Source organism: Schistocerca cancellata, chromosome 5, assembly GCF_023864275.1.
Source record: "Schistocerca cancellata isolate TAMUIC-IGC-003103 chromosome 5, iqSchCanc2.1, whole genome shotgun sequence".
Classification (NCBI taxonomy): Eukaryota; Metazoa; Arthropoda; class Insecta; order Orthoptera; family Acrididae; genus Schistocerca; species Schistocerca cancellata.
This window is the reverse complement of record NC_064630.1, coordinates 719,810,200-719,831,826: the sequence shown is the minus strand read 5'-3', so window position 1 is coordinate 719,831,826 and position 21,627 is coordinate 719,810,200. Positions and strand designations below refer to the sequence as shown.

At 44.3% G+C, this 21,627-nt stretch overlaps 2 protein-coding genes across 2 annotated transcripts in view; both read right to left on the bottom strand.

Moving 5' to 3' along the window:
• LOC126187682 (uncharacterized) overlaps positions 1–7,312 on the bottom strand; it is a 71,801-nt gene extending 64,489 nt beyond the window's left edge. The window contains exon 1 of the mRNA XM_049928917.1: positions 7,186–7,312. Within this exon, the coding sequence (XP_049784874.1) occupies positions 7,186–7,258 (73 nt within the window). The 5' untranslated portion in view covers positions 7,259–7,312. The remainder of the gene's footprint in view (positions 1–7,185) is intronic.
• A 190-nt stretch (positions 7,313–7,502) lies between these two features.
• Positions 7,503–21,627, bottom strand: part of LOC126188776 (uncharacterized) — a 232,815-nt gene continuing 218,690 nt past the window's right edge. Inside the window, exon 7 of the mRNA XM_049930387.1 lies at positions 7,503–7,601. Coding sequence (XP_049786344.1) covers positions 7,503–7,601 — 99 coding nt within the window. The remainder of the gene's footprint in view (positions 7,602–21,627) is intronic.

The window sequence follows — 21,627 nt, the reverse complement described above, 5'->3', positions numbered from 1 at the left end:
AGTCCTCACCCCTGTAGTCGTTTGCTCATCTCCACTACACGACGACAGTGTGGAGGATTAGAGGGTTAGGTTAGGTTAGTGTTGTTTGACTTCCCGTCGACAACGAGGTCATTAGAGACGGAGCGCAAGCTCGGGTTAGGGAAGGATGGGGAAGGACATCGGCCGTGCCCTTTCAAAGGAACCATCCCGGCATTTGCCTGAAACGATTTAGGGAAATCACGGAAAACCTAAATCAGGATGGCTGGAGACGGGATTGAACCGTCGTCCTCCCGAATGCGAGTCCAGTGTGCTAACCACTGCGCCACCTCGGTCGGTGATTAGAGGGGAGGGATGTGTTATCATGTATCGATACTACTCCGTGGGCATCCAAGGAGGCAACGATATTGCAAGTTCCCGTCAGACGGCGACAGTGACAGTGCAGGATCTGACGGATCCAATAGAGAACGCACGTTGAGCGGGGCTCCAGTAGCTCCCTACCACGAACTCCCCGTGCTGCTGTGACATGGGATGGCCGACAGCAGCCGGACTGCCCACTCACACTTGGAGTCTCTTCGTACTGACACACTATGCAGACGCCGCCTAGTCTTTGCTCTGACTCCATCGTTATTGGTTAATTCAGAGAGCCTCTTCTTTGTTGACGTTGAGAGCTGGACTTTTATTTCTTCCGCCCGCTTCTCGTGGTCGTGCGGTAGCATACTCGCTTCCCACGCCCGGGTTCCCGGGTTCGATTCCCGGCGGGGTCAGGGATTTTCTCTGCCTCGTGATGGCTGCGTGTTGTGTGCTGTCCTTAGGTTAGTTAGGTTTAAGTAGTTCTAAGTTCTAGGGGACTGATGACCATAGATGTTAAGTCCCATAGTGCTCAGAGCCATTTGAACCATTTTTTTTTATTTCTTCCTGCATTATTTTTAACGAGTGTTCACATGCTTGTAGAAATACAAGTTAGTTCGAGGGAGGCCGCGCAGGATTAGCCGAGCGGTCTTAGGCGCTGCAGTCACGGACTGTGCTGCTGGGCCCGGCGGAGGTTCGAGTCCTCCCTCGGGCGTGGGTGTGTTTGTTTGTCCTTAGGATAATTTAGGTTAAGTAATGTGTACGCTTAGGGACTGATGACCTTAGCAGTTAAGTCCCATACGATTTCACACACATTTTAACTTTTTTTTCAGTTCGAGGGAGAATTGGAAAGTAACGCACAATAATTTTTTTTCTCCATTGGTATTTCAGCTGTAATATTGAAATTTAACGAGCACATATTTTGAAATTTGCACTACAGAGGATATTTTGTTTGGATGTGCAGATCTAACGAGAGAAGCATGAACTACGAAACAAAAATGGCGCGCATGTTACTGTCGCCAATCTGTAAAGAGCAGCGAAGCGTAGTTCGATATTTGTAGGGCAAGGGCATAAACCGAGTGAAGTTCACAGGGACATGCGTGTCGTGTATGTGAACTTTTTCAGTTCGAGGGAGAATTGGAAAGTAACGCACAATAATTTTTTTCTCCATTGGTATTTCAGCTGTAATATTGAAATTTAACGAGGACATATTTTGAAATTTGCACTACAGAGGATATTTTGTTTGGATGTGCAGCTCTAACGAGAGAAGCATGAACTACGAAACAAAAATGGCGCGCATATTACTGTCGCCAATTTGTAAAGAGCAGCGAAGCGTAGTTCGATATTTGTAGGGCAAGAGCATAAACCGAGTGAAGTTCACAGGGACATGCGTGTCGTGTATGTGGACGACTGTATGGGGCGTAGAAATCTCTCTCAGAAGATGGCCCTGTGAACTTTAGTGATTCGCCACGCTCCAGGTGGCCTGTAACAGTTGCAACCGCGCAGAATGTCGGTGCAATTGAGGCAACAATTTTGAACGACCGGCGTGGTTCAGACTGCAAATCTTATCGCAGCAGTTCAACATTTCCTGTGGTGTGGAGTGTGATGTAGTTCGTGACACGTTGAAATTTCGTACAGCTAGTGCTCGTCGGGTGCCTAAGAGCTTGACAGACAACCACAAAACCAGAAAAATCACCATATGTGGGTGGAGGGTGCTCCAGCATCCACCATACAGTTCGGACGTTGCACCTTAGGAATTCATCTGTTTAGTCCCTTGAAGTACTTCCTGTCCGGCTCAGACTTCGCGACAGATGCGGAAGTGAAATGAGCAATTTGCAGATGTCTATACTCCAACCAAACAGACGTCTACGAACAGAGCATATAGAAACTGGTAATGTGTTTAGAACATTGCTGAGTATGTGGAAAAGTAGATAAAAGATGTAAGTTCAATTGTGCCTTTTTTGTTTTGTTACCTATTAAACTTTTTGGTAATAAAATTACTGTACGTTCCTTTCCGATCTTTCCTCGTAAAGCTTCAGTTTTCTGTTTTGACTTGTACGCTAATCGTTACTACTCCTGTCCAGCCACCCTACGTCGACAGCTGCCGCACCACGCATCAGCCCGCCACTCCCTACCGTTGTGTACGAAGTCGTACACAACAGTATGCTCGTAAACAATCATCTTACTACACTCATCAACTTGTCCTATCTGCCCTCCTTCTTAACATGAATGATTTGTTGATATCTGGGATTTGGTGGTGGTAAGTTTCTATGAGCCAAACTCTTGAGGTCACTTACACACTACTTAACCTAACTTAAACTAACTTACGCTAAGGACAACATACACACCCATGCCCGGTGGAGGACTTCAACCTCCGACGGGGAAAGCCGCGCGAACCGTAGCAAGGCCCCCTAGATCGTACGGCTACCCCCAGCGGCTGATGCCTGGAATCCTGATCACTGAATTAATTGAAACCCGTCACTACATCTACATCATACGCCGCATGCCACCTAATGGTGTGTGGCGGAGGGTACTTTCGGCACCACTATTTGATCCCTCCAAGCATGTTCCAGTCGCGAATAGTGTGAGGGAAGAATAATTGTCGCTAAGCCTCTGTATTGGCTCTAACTTCTCGAATTTTCTCCTCGTGGTCAATACGTGAGGTGTATGTTGGGGGAAGTAATATGCTGTCTGACTGCTCCTGAAAAGCGCGGTTCCGAAATTTCAATAGTAAATCTTCCGTGATGCACAACACCTCTCTTGTAACGTCCGCCAGTTGAGCTTGTTTAGCATCTCCGGTAACGCTCTCTCGCCAGCTAAACGATCCCGTGACGAAACGCGCGCTCTTCGTTGGATCTTCTCTATCTCCTCTATCAGTCCTATCTGATAGGGATCCCACATAGATGAACAATACTCAAAAACCGGGCGAACAAGCGCCTTATAAGCCACTTATTTCGTGGATGAGCTACATTTCCTTAAGATTCTTCCGATAAATCTGAATCTGGTGTCTGCTTTTCACACTACCTGTTTTATACGGTCATTCCACTTAAGGTCGTTCTGGATAGTTACGCCTAGATATTTTACAGCAGACGCTATTTACGTTCAGGTCAACTACCAGAGTCTGCACCATTCATCAATTCTTTGCAGGTCGCTGCCGGCAGCGGTGGCCGAGCGGTTCTAGGCGCTTCAGTCTGGAACCGCGCGACTGCTACGGTCGCAGGTTCGAATGCTGCCTCGGACTTGGATGTGTGTGATGTCCTTAGGTTGGTTAGGTTTAAGTAGTTATAAGTTCGGGGGGACTGATGACCTCAGATGTTAAATACCATAGTGCTCAGAGCCATATGAACCATTCTGCAGGTCGCTCTGCAAATTCTTACTATCGTCCGGAGTTTCTACTTTGGTATAAACAACTGCATTACCTGCGAATAGCCTTAAAGAGCATCCAACGCTTTCTACTAGATCATTTACATATACTGTAAACAGCAACGGTCTACATCTACATCTGCATCTACATCCATACTCCGCAAGCCACCTGACGGTGTGTGGCGGAGGGTACTTTGAGTACCTCTATCGGTTCACCCTTCTATTCCAGTCTCGTATTGTTCGAGGAAAGAAGGATTGTCGGTATACCTCTCCTCGGAGACGGTATGTTCTCGAAACTTCAACAAAAGCCCGTACCGAGCTGCTGAGCGACTCTCCTGCAGAGTCTTCCACTGGAGTTTATCTATCATCGTCGTAACGCTTTCGCGACTACTAAATAATCATGTAACGAAGCGCGCTGCTCTCCGTTGGATATTCTCTATCTCCTCTATCAACCCCTCCTGGTACGGATCCCATACTGGTGAGCAATATTCAAGCAGTGGGCGAACAAGTCTACTGTAACATACTTACTTTGTTTTCGGATTAAATTTCCTTAGGATTCTTCCAATGAATCTCAGTCTGACATCTGCTTTACCGAACGATTAATTTTATATGGTCATTCCATTTTAAATCACACCTAATGCCTAGTCCCAGATAATTTATGGAATTAACTGCTTCCAGTTGCTGATCTGATGTATTGTAGCTAAATGATAAAGGATTTTTCTTTCTATGTATTCGCAGCACATAACGCTTGTCTACATTGAGATTCAATTGCCATTCCATGCACATGCGTCAATTCGTTGCAGATCCTCCTGCATTTCAGCACAATTTTCCATTGCTACAACCTCTCGATATACTGCAGCATCATCCGCAGAAAGCCTCAGTGAACTTCCGATGTTACCCACAAGGTCATTCATGTATATTGTGAATAGCAACGGTCCTACGACACTCCCCTGCGGCACACCTGAAATCATTCTTACTTCGGAAGACTTCTCGCCATTGAGAATGACATGCTGCGTTCTGCTATCTAGGAACTCTTCAATACAATCACACGACTGGTCTGATAGTCCATATGCTCTTACTTTGTTCAGTAAACTACTGTCGGGAACTGTATCAAACGCCTTGCTGAATTCAAGAATCACAGCATCTACCTGGGAACCCGTGTCTATGGCCCTCTGAGACTCGTGGACGTATAGCGCGACGTGGGTTTCACACGATCGTCTTTTTTGAAACCCATGCTGATTCCTACAGAGCAGATTTCTAGTCTCAAGAAAAGTCATTATACTCGAACATAATACGTGTTCCAAAATTCTACAACTGATCGACGTTAGAGGTATAGGTCTATTGTTCTGCAGATCTGTTCGACGTCCCTGTGGTACTTCGGATATTACCTTTACATCTATCGATTTAGTTCCGTTAAGAGCGAAGTGTGGAGTTCTATCTGCAAGAAAGTCTTGAATCCAATCGCAGGTCTGCTTCGATACTCCGTAAGCTCGTTTGTTTTTCATTAAACGGCAATGCAGGTCGTGTCAAATGCCTTACTGAAATCAAGGAACACGGCATCAACCTGAGCGCCGTTGTCCACTGTGCTGTGGATCTTATGGAGGAACAGAGCGAGCTGAGTTTCTCAGGATCCCTGCGGAATCCATGTTGATTTTTGTAGAGGAGATGTTCATTTTCCAATAACTTCATAATTCTTGAGCATAAAACATGTTCCTTAATTCTACAACTTAAGTTAGAATCACAAGTTACACACACAGGCATTAATTATCTCAGAAACTGAAGCATTTGTCTACACACTGACCGCTAAAGGCCTGGCCAGACAGAATCCGGCCTGCCGCTGCGACGGACGGCGCAGCGGTGGGCCGGGCCCGTCAGCGGCCAGGGACGACACACAGGCCGCAGCTACTCTTGATGCGTCAGCTGTGTTACACTGTGGAAGGGGCCGAACCCCATTATTAAGCTTGCATGCGTAGCGCGATTGTCTTGGCGTTAGACGATTTGGAAACCTCACATGGGACGCGTTATCTTTGTGCGAGTTTATTTATTTATTTTTTAATTGCAGATATGAGTAGCTCGCACTAGCGATACGAAATGGCACTAACAAGAGGAGATGTTGGGTGCACGACATTAATAGCAAGAGAGAAAGCTTAGGAGAATACCATCGTCTGTGTATTGATCTAAGAGTCTGACGAAGATAGGTTCTTCAAATATTTTCGTATGTCGCGAGAATGTTTAGAGGAAATGCATCGACTGATAAAAAGGTAGCACCGAGAAGTGCACAACGCACTGGAGAAAGCCAATTGATACGAGGCACCGGCTAACCATTTGTTTGAGGTAAGTTTTACCGTTTGTGGCCTCTCTGTGCTTCAAACAGAAGCCACATAAATTATTCCATTTCAGTTTTGCGGTATCATATGAAAGGTTCGGCGGAAGAAAGTGCTATCCCACAACGTAGTTACGAGTGGAGTGATAAACTTATTTGCAGTGTTTACGAATACAGCAAACGATAGTAACACCTAGTTCCGTATGTCCCGCTAGAGAGAACTTTCTACTTAATAGATCGTTTTGTTTTATTTTATTCATACCATTGTCATTGAATTTAAACAAACATATCTTTGGTCGTTAACAAATTCGTTCTATCGGCATAACAGATTTTAATCTTTTCCAGATACTTGACTACAGGCGACAGTCACCAGACCATAGCTTTCTCTTTTCGGTTAGGACGTTCAACAGTCTCAGATATTGTGACATAAGTGTGCCAGGCAATATGGACTGTTCTACAGCCCAAGTATTTACATACTCCTACAACAGAGATGTGGAAGAAATCTGAAGGAGGATTTCTAGAACTTTGGGGGTCTCCAGACTGCCTTGGAAGCATAGACGGAAAGCCTATCAGGTTAAAATGCCCGAAGGTTAGTGGATCCCAGTTCTTCTGTTACAAATAGTTCTTTTAGCTAGTTCTCCTGGCGATCGTTGATCCATACTACGGTGTTTACAGTAGTTGATATTTGAAGTTATGGACGTCACAGTGACAATACTATTTCTGATAATTCAGCTTTCTATCAAGAGCATATCGAGGGCAAAAGTATTCTACCTCCAAATCAGGATCGCGTGTATCAGACAAAAAGTTGTATTCTCCCACCTCCTCTGTAAGTCTTTCTGTGTCCATGAGCGGAAAGACAAAAACCGCCTCAAGCCGCTGCTTCCAGTGAGACAGCAGAGCGGTTGAGTGCGCCAACAGAGGCAAGCAGCCGCTCCGGCTTGCGGCGAATCTGTGATCTGTGACAACCCGGCGGCGGCCGGTGCGGCAGGCCGTATGTCGGTGCGTCAGAGCCGCACTCTGTGTGACCGCCGCCATACAGCAACGAGCGATTCAACAGTGCGGCCTGCCGGCTGCGGCTCAAGGCCACAGGCCGGACGGCCAGGCCGCATTCTGTCTGGTCAGGCCTTACGAGCGCACGCAGAGCGTCTGCTGAGTGGCGGCTCTGTGCTCACCTCTGCCCAGCTGGCGACTCAGCAGGTCGAGCTCTGCGGGCAGCGGCCGGTTCTGCAGCAGGCGCTGCACCATCTCGTCGCGGCTGAGGGAGGCGCCGTGGCGCAGCGCGCTCAGCGTCGCGTTGTCCCAGCCCCCGGCACCCCCGCCGCCCCCGCCGCCGCCGGCGCCGTCGCCGCCCGCCCGCGGGCCGTCGGGCATCTTGCGCACCTTGTCCAGCGGCGTCATCGCCGTCGGCCCGTCGGGCGCGTGCCTCGTCAGGGTGCCGAACTTCTGGCCGCCGCCGCCGCTGCCGCTCAGGCCGAGGCCGACGCCGCCCTTAGCGTTCACCGTCGTCGACGGGTACCGCCCGTAGATCGGTGTCAACACCTTCACAACACAGAACAGCGTTGTAAAATGACTGCACAGGTAATGCAAACTGATAGTAATAACAGGTGGTTCACAGGTGCACACCCACACTTCTAAAGCAAGAACAAGTGTGTCAACATAAATTTAAAGTCACCTAATATGAAGCGATGGAGGAAGGAAGGCAGACTAGGTTTTAACGTCCCGTCGACAATTGAGGTTATTAGAGACGGAGCACGACTTCTGAATATTTCAAGGGTGCAAAAGAACACGAACGTGCACTCTCAAAGGAACCATCCGCAATTTACATGGAGCGAGTCAGGAAAATCGTGTAAAACCTAAATCTGGATGAACAGACGCGGCTTTGAAGCGTCGTCCTCCTGAATGAGAGTCCAGTGAGCTTCTCTTCCCTAATTTGATCGTTATGGTTCTCAGAATTCGCCTTAGGCGGACGTCACATGACGCCTATTCGAGTTAATCCTCGAATATTTCACTCAGTTTTTTCTTTTTTGGGGGGAGGGGGCGGGAGGGAAGGGCAACCAGCCCTCTGGCCTAGTATGCTGAGCTACCGTGCCAGCTGTGTCACCTCGCTCGATATGCAACTGGGGAAAACCTATGGAACTACTGCATGTTATCGACACGACATGGCGGCCATTTCTGCAGCCGCCAACTTGGGTGAAAACCGTAATTTTCAAACGGAAGTGATATCGTGTTGTGACAAAGCAGGATGACATCCAACATCCTACTTCGTATGCACTCCAATCTCATGTACTAAAGTATATGTATATATAAAACTGTCGCCATATTTCTTTTCAAAATTCCGTCGTTATAGTTCCCACATTAACCACGTGGCATGCAAATTACCAAGATTGTAGAAACAAATCTCCCCAGAAAACTTAATTACTCAGATCATTCAATTTTTTATTCTGATTGCAATGAGTTAATTAGTTACATCAGAAATGATGGTCACCAAAAGTTATAGCAATTGTAAAATTTCGTACATCTATTCATAGGAAAAATCTTACAAGCTAGCACGTAAATTCGGACGAAACTTCCAAATTAAAACGCTATTTCTCCTTTTTCCAGGAAAGTGTCTATATTAACTCAAACTTAATTAGTTTAAAAGAATTTTTAATTAAAAATTTCATCTGTTCCAGACGTTCAGTGACAATTATAGGCAAACTACTGTCAATTTAGGGGGTCTGTTGGTATATTTTTGAACACGAATTTTTCAGGAGCTGTTGACATTTCAATGAGCAAGGGTCCATTAATAAAAAAACACTAAATTTTCGGTAGCAAAACTTTAACGTACACTACGGACCCCACTGTCATAAACTCCGGATTCCCATTGCATACTGCATTCCTCATCAATTGTTGCTGATACCAAATAATATGTAAACAGAATATAATAATCTCCCAGTGAAAGGCAGCGTTCTCGTCTATGAAATTTATAAACTAAATACATCAAAAATGTTTTTCATCACCTCGGTACCGAGAGTCCCGAAACCTGTACAGAAAATTGGACTACAGATCAACATGAACATCAGTTTCGCTCTTTTTATTGCTCATGAAAACCACACATTGCATGTTGTACCACCATACAGCTATACCTTCAGAGGTGGTGGTCCAGAATGCTGTACGCAACGGTACCTCTAATACCCAGTAGCACGACCTATTGCATTGATGAATGCCTTCATTCGTCCTGGCATACAATCAACAAGTTCATCAAGGCACTGTTGGTCCAGATTGCCCCACTCCTCAACGGCGATTCGGCGTAGATCCCTCAGAGTGGTTGGTGGGTCACGTCGTCCATAAACAGCCCTTTTCAATCCATCCCAGGCAAATTCGATAGGGATCATGTCTAGAGAACATGCTGGCCACTGTAGTCGAGCGATGTCGTTATCCTGAAGGAAGTCATTCAGAAGATGTGCACGATGGGAGCGCGAATTGTTGTTTACGAAAACGAATGTCTCGCTAATATGCTGCCGATACGGTGGCACTATAGGTCGGAGGATGGAATTCACGTGTCGTACAGCCGTTACGGCGCCTTCCATGACCACCAGCGGCGTGCGTCGGCCCAACATAATACCACCCCAAAACAGTAGGGAACCTCCACCTTGCTGCACTCGCTGGACAGTGTGTCTAAGGCGTTCAGCCTGACCGGGTTACCTTCAAACAGGTCTCCAACGACTGTCTGGTTGAAGGCACATCTGAAACTCACCGGTGAAGAGAACGTGATGCCAATCCTAAGCGGTCCATTCGGCATGTTGTTGAGCCCATCTGTATGGCGCTGCATAGTGTCGTGGTTGCAAAGATGGACCTCGCCATGGACTTCAGGAGTGAAGTTGTGTATCATGCAGCGTATTGTGCACAGTTTGAATCTTAACATGACGTCCTGTGGTAGCACGAAAAGTATTATTCAACATGGTGGCATTGGTGTCAGGGTGCCTCTGAGCCATATTCCGTAGGTAGGGGTCGTCCACTGCAGTAGTAGCACTTGGACGGCCTGAGCGAGGCATGCCATCGACAGTTTCTATCTGTGTGAATCCCCTCCGCGTCCGATCAACATCGCTTTGGTTCACTCCGAGACCCCTGGACACTTCCTTTGTTGAGAGCCCTTCCTGGCACAAAGTAACAATGCGAACGCGATCGAACCGCGGTATTGCCCGTCTAGGTAAGGTTGAACTACATACAACATGAACCGTGTAGCTCCTTCCTGGTGGAATGACTGGAACTGATCGGATGTCGGACCCTTCCGCCTAATAGGCGCTGCTCATGCATGGTTGCTTACATCTTTGGGCGGATTTTTTGACATCTTTGAATAGTCGAAGAGACAGTGTATGTGATACAAAATCCACAATCAACGTATATCTTCAGGAGTTCTGGGAACCGGGGATGATGCAAAAATTTTTTTGACGTGTGTATTTTGAATTAAGGAAGTTGAACGGTATTCTGGAGCCAGTCCTTATAAGTCCACAGCTCGCGCCACATTCAGTCAGTCTTCTCTCTTGCTCGTTCTGTTCATTCTGCTGTTAGTGCTGTGTGGTATAGTTTAAGGTTAGCTAGTATGTACTTTAAACTAGTCTCGGAGACCTTATTTGTTCCTCTACTTTCGTTTAATTCAAGATGAGAAAACATAGTTTATAATTATGGGCAATAGACATCAAAATTTGTGTTTTGGTAATTTGAACAATATTTGTGAATATAGGAAAAGATCTGTGACTTTTTCATCTGTACTATCAGACCTTTTAGTTTATGACAAGATAAGAACAATTTAGCTGCGAATAAGTCCATACTAACTAGCAGTTTATAAATGTTAGAGACTTTAAGAGACCTGGTCATCACCGGCAGGGTCTTAAAGATGTGATTAAAGATTAGTAGAACGAGAAAAGAGTCCAAAGTAGCAATTGTTTTATAGTTCACCCGATGCTTTGTTTAGGGCCGAGACCCATTTTCAAATTATCGTAACATAGTCGAAAAAGGCTTTTTCGAAGATGTCAAAAATGTGCAACGAACAGTTACAGCGCATACAGATAACAGTTATCTGCCATTTTCGCTTATGTTACGATGATTTGAAAACGGGTCTCGGCCTGAAACTAGTCATCGAGTGAACCAAAAAAAATTGTAACTATGGACCGGTTTTTCGGTCTATTGATTAACAGAGGTTGCTGACCCAAGCTACTTCAACATACTGGAAGTTCGTGATTAATGACTGGCAAACTTCCAATTTTGTACTTGTAAATGAAGCTTCTGGATATTAATTTTACAACACCACTTTCAGGTGGTGATCCAGGGAAACAGCGCAGCTACCAATACTTATTCCACAACAAGTAGGTTCAGCCACGTGACAATATGACGTTCGCTCACCGCCCCCCTGTTCACTATTTGTACGTGGAGAAAAGAAGACTTTTGGGAGTCCTACCTACTGGCCCATCTTGTGTACCCTTAGCGTGATGGACATTAGGCTAATGTATATTGGATGGAATACAATGTTTGTTGGCTCATTTTGGAACGTGGGATCTCAGAACTTTTCCCAACTTTTTCTCGCTGACAGCATCTCATGAAAGCAAGATAAGTTAATGCTTACTACATTGTTTCTGTTCATGCACATCAAGCATGATGTTTTAATTTAGTACTTTTTTACTAATACATTTTTCAGACCATATGCATATATGTATGTCCAAAATTACATCAATGTGCGACGAACATTTCAGGAGATGAGACGCCATCAACAATGAGACACGTAGAAGTCTAGATTTTCCTAAAACGAAGCACAAATTACCTGGGCTGCACTATTCCGTTTGTTAATGAGGGTTGTTAGCGACTTCCAACAAACTCATATTTAAAATGACGTCTGAAGCTGTTTATACAAGGGAGTTCGATTTGTAAAGAATCACGGGGTAGTAATTTACTGGTAAAGACTAGAAAACAGCAGTAGCAAACTGAACTTGTGTAAATATGCTCGTACTTTTCTTTTATACTGACTATATACTGCACTTAATTACTGACAATTTTTACCAACTACTGTCACAAAATGTTGCCACGATCTGTAATGTGCAGCGCATAAGCTGGGGAGAAAAGGAGCTGGACCAACCCGGATCGAATACTCCCGACATATAACGACCCTTGGTCTGTCACACAGGCGAGCATGACTGTGGCTTTTATGTGGTATTCCACGCTAGTTTAGGAAAGCGTTGGGTTTGTCTACTATTAGCGTCACAAAACAAGATACGCACATAGTTTTAGCACGATAACGTCCAGAAGGGTTTTTATGCGATCCACAGACAAAGTCGCTCACGACTTTCCTCCCGTTGGTTAACCAACCACTCTTGACACCAGCAAGTGCAGCCAGCTACTAAATAAATGATCTCATTCAAGAATCGCAATGAGCTTAACATCGCGGAGCAGGAAAAGAAACTCACTTTTTGCAGTTCTGTGATGCGTGTCGGGCAAGATCAGTCATCTGCTGTAAAAGCACATCAACTCGATCTTCAGGCCCCGTCAGAATAACCTGATCTTACTGAGACCACTTACATATGCGGCTCGTCTCAAAAAACTTGGAGTGTACAAGAGATCTTACGAGTGTGGCCAATCTTACGTAGGACAAACAATGTGCACTGTAGAACAAAGCAAGATGGAAGAAGAGAAGTTTTATTCTCTACGCTTTAGCGTGCTATACGAAACGGTCTCCCGACAGAATTTTACGAAGCCTCTGTCGTGGCTCGCACTTATGGCTTCTGTAACTGTGTAATAATCGAAGAAGCCAACGAAAAATGAATCAACTTGGCGTGTAGCTCAGTGCGGCGGTGGGTTCAGCGATCGCGAAGCTGAAACGGGCGCATCGAAAGGCGAGTCAACATATGCCCACATACGGCAATGCTGTAAGGACCACTGACGTCACAACAGGCAGATACAGTTTGTTATAGCATACCAACAGCCCATCAGCCTTCATTACACATGACATGGCCAAGGAGTGCTTCATTGAAACCTTGCGGCATTTGAATCACTATATGTGGCCCTAAGACCGAGAACATATTATTCGATGACTAGCTGAGTACCAGCGTTTACCGGGTCTGTGTTTTTTGCAGGCTACTATTAGTTCATCTCCTCCTTCCCCCTTTCTCTGTCCATTTCATCATCCACCTATCTCTGTTCATCTCCTCCTCTTTTCATTGTCTACCTACTCCACCCCACTCCGTTCCTCTCCTCTTTTCCCATTTGTCCATCTCCTGCTCCCTTCTCTCTGTCCACTTCTTGAACCACCCTCTCTGTGTCTATCTATTGCTCTTTCCTTTGTCTGTCTGCTCCTCCCCCCTCTGTTCTTCTCCTCCTTTCCCCTCTGACCATCTGCTCCACCCCCTTCCTGTCCACCTTTTGTAACACCTTCTCTTTGTCCATCTCTTCGATTTTCCTTTCGCTTCCACCTCCTGTTCTCTCTCTGTGTCCATTTCCTCCTCCTCCTACTCTGTCCATCTCTTCCTACGATGCGTCTCTCTCAAACTCATCTCCCGTCTCTCTGTCCATCCCTTTCTGTCCAGTTCGCCTTTCCCCTCAGTCTGTTCATTTTCTCCTTCCTCCTTTGCCTCAAGCCTCCTCCTTCCCCTACTCTCTCCGCGTCGTCACGTCAACTCCAATAGGAATTCGTTGGTTCTATCCACACAGTACCACTTTCCAGAGAGTAGACAGAGCTTGCTCCCAGTTTGGTTGAAATCGATGTAGTTGATTAGGAGGAGCTTTTTACCTGTGGCTTTACCCACTTGCGCAGATAACACTATATTTCACATACATTCAACACCTTTCACACGTATTTGTACACATAGTTCAGTTGAATCTTTAGCGAATTTCACCCTGCAGTTTCATTTTCACTCAGCTCAGTGTTTATAATGTCATATCTCCTGCACTACCTGTCGTATGATGATATGATATTGTAGGTACATTCAGCGGCACATGTGGATACTCTCTGCCAAATGTGTTGCCAATAAAATTAGTGGCAAAGAAGTAATAAATTTAAATTTTATGCATGATGCGGCTGTTGTCCAAGCAAATCAGTGTTTATGGTGTCATATCTCCTGAACTATGTGTCATAAAATGATATAATTTCACTAGGACATTCAGTGGATATCTGAATACTCTCTGCAAAATTTGTCGTGAATACAGTTAGTTGTAAAAAAGTAAACAACAACGTCATGCCCGATGCGGCAGTTTTGCTACAAGAACAGTGAACATGTAGTAACCGATAAACATTTGTCCGCTCTTCATTTTGTGGATTGTAAAGGTTTGAAATTTTGTGTTAAGTTCGTTGAAAATCACTAAGTGCTCTCGTTCTTAAATATTCTATGGAAAAAGTCTGGGTATTCGTGCAACGTAGGCTACACTTTTTTTGTGGTTCTTAACGCCACTCCGATTCTTTCCAGTGATGTGTATACCTAGTTTTGTAGAAATCAGTTCAAATGGTTCAAATGGCTCTGAGCACTATGGGACTTAACATCTGAGGTCATCAGTCCCCTAGATCTTCGAACTAATTAAACCTAAATAACCTAAGGACATCACACACATCCATACCCGAGGCAGGATTCGAACCTGCGACCGTAGCGGTCGCACGGATCCAGACTGTAGAGTCTAAAACCGCTCGGCCACCCCGGCCGGCTAGAAATCAGTCCAACGGTTTAGGAGGAGATACATGTGCGCATAGGTACATACTCTTTTATAATGCGTGTGGATACGGATACCGGCGCGACAACCTGCATTCTTACAGAATAAAGTTTCCACGTCATGAAAGCAACCGTCAACCGTACGCCGAGATAAATGCTATGGGAGAGAGAGCCGTAAAAGCTTATATAAAATCCATTGTGAATAAAATTTGATTATCTACTTATTTTCTGGAAACTGTAACGTGACTAAGGATGCAGAAATGTTAGGTTTTGATTATACCAGGGAATAACGAGCAAGACGTGAAGTTCTCCATTTTATTTTTCCAAAGTAAATCCCAAAGAGATTTTTTTTTATAATTTTGTGTGACAAACTGTACAGTTCCGGTGGCAGATTTCACTGTTGTGACATTAGTAACACGGCGTACAAAGGAACGCTGACCACGCTCGTGTTTACATTTATAGAAGCCTGTTGCGTGCAAAGGGTCACGTATCGCGTATCTAGGATCCAGAGTTAGCGGCCAGAGCGATGCAATTTCCGGCTAGCGTGCGGGGTTCCGTTAAGAATGGCCGAAGTGCGTGACCCCTTGATTCTGCAGGAAGGGCGCTCCTTCCTGGTACACACGTCGCAGTTATTTCCTCTAAACTTTCTGAGCAATGGACATAAGTATACGTCCTGCAATCACGCGAAAGGCTTTCGGGTGCCCTTTCTCTTAGTTTCCATGCATTTAGGGCATTACTGAACGCTTATATCTTGACGTATAACCAAAGAAATAGTACACCAACAGTACTTCTGCCCATAATGAGTGAGACATACAAAAAAGATAAAAAGAATCACACCACACTTCCTACAAAAACTGAACCATTCACTTTGTGCTTTCATTTAGCTTCTTTAAATTCGTAGGGATTAAAAATTATTCATCGCATCTTGGCGTACTATGGATTAAAGACACACTAAAAACAGTCGCAACACCTAACAATAATTATCGTAGAGTAATTAAATTTCTGGGGTATATTACTCTAGGTAACATATTTAAGTGACTAACATTCCAAGGTCATAGGTTAACGTAAGTGCGAGATAAGCCATTGCAAACGTGAAATGCTGGAACATTAATAACCGATGTAACTGCCAGAATGTTGAATGCAAGCACGCAAACGGACATGCCTAGTGATGTACAGGTGCCGGATGTCAGTTCATGCCATGGTGTTTCGAGCCTGTTACACTTGGTCGGTCAACACAGGGACGGGTAATGCTGTTTGTGGACGACGCTGCAGCTGTCGTCCTATAATGTATCATACGTGTTCGATTGAAGACAAATCTGGTGATCGAGCAGACCAAGGCAACACGCCGACACTCTGCACAGTGGTATGCAGACGAACTTTATCTTGTTGGAAATCACCCTCTGATACACTGTTCATACACCACTGGCCATTAATATTGCTACACCAAGAAGAAATGCAGATGATAAACGGGTATTCATTGGAGAAATCTATTTTACCCAGAACAACCACCTCTGGCCGTAATAACGGCCTTGACACGTCTGGGCATTGAGTCAAACAGAGCTTGGCGTGAACAGGTACACTGCCCATGCAGCTTCAACACGATACCAAAGTTCATCCAGAGTAGTGACTGGCGTATTGTGACGAGCCAGTTGCTCGACCAACCATTGACCAGACGTTTTCAATTGGTGAGAGAAGAGGAGTTTGTGGCACATCTTGACGAGAAGAGGGGACCGGTTGGTAGGACATGTTCTAAGGCATCAAGGGATCTCCAATTTAGTATTGGAGGGCAGCGTGGAGTGTAAAAATCGTAGAGGGAGACCAAGCGATGAATACACTAAGCAGAATCAGAAGGATGTAGGTTGCAGTAAGTAATGGAAGATGAAGAAGCTTGCACAGGATGGAGCAGCATCGAGAGCTGCATCAAACCAGTCTCAGGACTGAAGATCACAACAACAACAACTGGTTATTTAATTATTTTTTTCAGTCTTCATCTGTTTGTTCAATTCCCCATATTGTTGGCATTCTGCTTGCGAGGCTCTGCTGTCACTGATATACCACTTGTGGTGAATTCTTTCTCCCTAGTGACAATGTTCAAATGTGTGTGAATTCCTAAGGGACCAAACTGATTAGGTCATCGGTCCCTAGACACACACTACTTAAAGTAATTTAAAGTAACTTATGCTAAGAACAGCACACACAGCCATGTCCGAGGGAGGACTCGAATCTCCGGCGGGAGGGGCCGCGCAGTCCGTGACAAAACGCATCAAACCGCGCGGCCACTCGGTGCGGCGGTGACAATGTTCCAATCCGTTGATTACATTAACCGCAGGCAAAGTACATAGCGTAGGAGTAAAATTTAGATCTGTTTTCAAGGCTGACAGTTTATCGAGAATCTCTATCAACAGGCTTACGATAGCGTTCCTTGTGATGCTATGTAGTATCGCTCCTCGTGTTTGCATGATAGTCACATCCCGGTATGTACAGTCGTGCTCAAAAGTATCCGAACGACCTAAATTGCATTTCACCTGGTTCGCATGCAACTCACATAACGTAGCTGCCTAGCAGGTCCTCTAATCGCTCCTCGGTATAATCGTTTGACTATTGAAAATGGTTCCAACAAGTCACAACTAGAAAACACTGCTCTCTATCGCAATAACTCAAGATGTAAAATAATACCACGATACTACAAATATCAGGCAACACCTTATCACAGATGAGACTGTCCGTAAGGCTTGTAAGCTCACATTTATTACAGTAAATGTCATACCTGAAATGTTACCACTCTCATTATTACGTCAGATAGGTAATGAACGTAATAAGTTCGTCGTATTCAGGATTTCCTTTTCAAAGTAACATACCGTACTTATTATTTAACACAAAATGACATTAAAAATTTAAGTTATTCACGAGCAAGTAGTTGCGAATATGTATGAACTTCAAATGACACCACGAACCGTATCGTTATGCATATAGATTTAAACCCAGGTCAGGCAGACTAAGCAAAGATTTCGTGACTGACGGAAACTAAGTCATTTCTGACTAGGCATACAGAAAGTGATATCCTTCGATTTTAGACAGTATCAGTTAGCAAATACCAACTTTAAATTACATAACGTGAACATTTTTAACGGGCGCGAATTCCTACACAGCATATATTGTCCCTGTTAACTAACTACGAGAGATGTTAAATATTGCTTCTTTACAAGTAACTTTCTTGAAATGCCGTGAGGTAAGGCTTTGTGTTGGTCAGGGATTCGAACCCAGAACCTAATCGTATTGATATCAAAGCACAATCAACTGTGACTTATAGGATTTTCTCGGCAGTTGCTAAATGTTTTAAATGAAATGACGAGATGAAACATTAATTTTTTCCTTCCCCAGGCTCCAACCCAGCATCTATCGTTTTCATTTTCTACAGAAAACGAACGTTACATATGGGTTTGTTACACCAGCAGCGACATGTGAGCATGTATGAGCTAGAATAATATGATGAAAAGTACAGTGCTGACTGGGAATCAAACATATCGTTGTTGATTACACACAAAGAGACGTCAGCTACCGAATTTTTCTCCACCAGCAGCTCGGAATAACATCCTTCAGCTTACAGTGATCTCGCAAATAGTTCTGTGTCTCACTGGGAGTCAAAAACGTCAGATATCGTTAGTGTTGACAAAGAATGAAAATACATTAAAAATCAAAATTATTATCCACCAGCAGATGGGTTTTCTCATGTATCCGGCCAGAGTGCCCGTGCGGTTCTAGGCGCTACAGTCTGGAACCGACCGACCGCTACGGTCGCAGGTTCGAATCCTGCCTCGGGCATGGATGTGTGTGATGTCCTTAGGTTAGTTAGGTTTAATTAGTTCTAAGTTCTAGGCTACTGATGACCTAAGAAGTTAAGTCGCATAGTGCTCAGAGGCATTTGAACCATTTGTTCTCATGCTAGAAATTGATAATACATAATTAAAACTTAAGTGCCGGACCAGGATTCGAACCCATTCACGAGCAATATGTGGAGATGTTGAGGGATCTGCAGTTTTGAACAAACAACAAATAGTGGGCGAGCTGTATTGTCACGAAGGGATCAAATTCCGCGTTAAGGGCGGTCTGAGTTGCATTCCCAGTCCAGAACCAATTTTATGGACATACAGAATCTCAAATAAAAGATGGAATGAGTGTCCTATGACCCTACATATCATTTGTTTCGTCACTAGAAATAAATAACTAGTATAAGAAAGGTTACTGGTGGTAAAGTTTCTACATGTCACCACTCCTGACCTTATTGTGGTTCAACCTAACGTCTACTTGGTAGAGAAGGACTATCATGTTTAATGTGAATTTCAGACCACAATGCCATTATACCTTCTTCACTTGGCGTAGCCAGAAGAGAATAGAATCTGTCTCTCCCTATCAAAAATCATAGGCAGAAGTTGGAATCGAACCTATGCTAGAAGTATACGAACCGATCATCAATACAACAGACCACCAAATCATCTTCTCTGTGACTCATTATTCTATCATAACGCCGGGGAGCCACACTGGATGAGAATTCTGACACACAGACTCTCTGTAGTGGTTTGCAGCATGTTCAGTACATTCATTTACTTGGTTGACTGAATCGCCATGAACTAGCTGCCTCGGCACCCAGTGCATACATTCGACTCTAATTTGTAATCACCGAAATAAGATCACGTAACTGACACCTACACAGAACTGCCAACAGTGTAGGATGCAGAAATTTAAATAGGAAGTGTTCGTTTCCACTTGAACTACTCTATTGGGCTATCTGTTTGTTGAAAACGTCGTGCAGTGCAAAAGAAAAGCTGTAACTGTCTGTCTCTCAGAAGTCTATATCCGGCCATAAGCATTATCTCACAGCACTGTGGAATGCGGAAATTCTGGAGGAATTGTTGTTGATTTCTGGAGGTGCTGTAGCCCTGTGTCAGCTATTAGCGTAATGGTAAGTGTCGTGCACCGTTGATAAGAGGTCGCGAATTCGAGTACATATACTGTTACATTTTTTAAAACGCAATTCTACTGTCTTCTGAAGTTATCATTCTAATGGGACTTTGAACATAATTCCCTTCACTTCTCAGCCTAAAACAGTCGCATGTGGAAAAAGGGCTAACTTCTGCGACATTTTGTTCTTTTCAGGTTTAATACACGGCCAGGCAGCAGATGCATTTCCAAACTTTTGTACTATGTATGGGGAGAGCGCATCTTGCCAAAATACGTCAGAAAAGTATTTTCTTCATTAGCTGTCGTGTGGTAGTGGTATTTTATTCTTCTTCATACCTTGTTTGACAGCTTTAACTCAGAACAAGTTTTCTACATGCATGTAATCAATGAACTGTATGTGCCTTGTCAGACTGCTGTAGATAACATCAGAGAATTCGCATATATCGTTTATGATGAAATTCTCTCTCATGTTAACTATTGTTTTAACAACACTAAAAGAAAACTTACGAAAATTGTGCTCTGTATTATAAGATATAAAACTACCCACGATAGCCTTACGACAAAAGTCTGCAGCATTATAAGTCTTTCACCATTACAGTATGAGCCGCAAGTATTTTCTTGCGATTTCGTTCTTTTTCACAGAAGGGATAAAAACTTTGCAGTTAGCGAAACTGGAACCGAAAACCATAACAGACGCCTTTTCACAGCTCAGCACGTTACCACAGAGCTAGCAAAGACGTATGTGTCAGGGATTCCTCTTACGAGGCTAATAGTGGTTAGAACTGGTAACTGCTGTTTAAAGGACGATATTAGTTGCGATTTCCACGTGCAGCGACTTTCCTGGGCTGGAAACCGTAAATTTACAATCGTTTGTCACACCTCAAGCGATAATAACTCTGATTATTCAATGCAAATGAGGGGAAAAATCAAGTGAACTTTGAAGCTTAATTCCGTGCACACCAGGAAGTAACTCGTCGACCACAGAGTTGCCAAACATATCTTGCCTTGTTGCCAAATCTCAGTTACAGTAACAGCAGGAAGAAGACGAACAGCTGGCTGGGAAGTGACCATAGCTGGCGTCTCAAAGACGCGGTTGCCACGGCCTGGAATACGTAATGAGTCTGATTCGCATTTCCGTAACTAGGTTTAGGGACTGGACCGTAGTTACTAATAATACTCAGAACTGACTGCTAACCAAACATAATAAATCAGTGACTCTCATAGTTGTTTTTTTATTTCTTTCGTAAGTGTACTCAAAACTAAGAACCTCATTCAAAGACGTTTTCGTGCCTGGCCGATAGCCGGCCACAACAAACAAATAAAAATAAAAAAAGAATGTGTGTGTTTGTGTGTGTGTGTGTGTGTGTGTGTGTGTGTGTGTGTGTGTACGTGTGCGTGGGAGAAGAGAGAAAGTCACGTTAAACTGTAGGTTCCCCTATTAACTGTCTAGGCAAGTCAACCCAAAGGGCGGAGGCAAGCAACGGCATACCACCTCCAACAGGACCGTGCCTGTGAAAGCACTGTGGTGTTCAAACCAATCTTCTAACTGATGACTGCTTTACTTTACTATGGGTTCCAAAGTTAATGATCTTCAGGTTATTAACATTTTTGTGTTTTCATGCTGTAGCTTTGATACCAGTAAACGTAAGTAATCGGCTGAGCACTGTCACCGTTCCAGTTGTGAAGCTGGTAGATGATGATGCCGTAGACCCCAGTTACAATCTTGGTCATGGCTATGTTTCAGTCGAATTCCTGTATGTGCCTTTCTGTGTATTTCAAGATATACACTTGGTACGCATCCAAACTGATATCTGATAGAGCTGTATTTAGCAACAGGAATCAGATATGTTTTGCAAGCAATATATCGGACAACGTGTCAGTACAGCGAGATTTCGTTTGTGTGTTGCGCATGGTGCAAGAAATACTTGTGTCTTGCATGCTTTTGTGATAGATTTCACCCCACTGAATGCGAGCAAGCTCACCAATAAA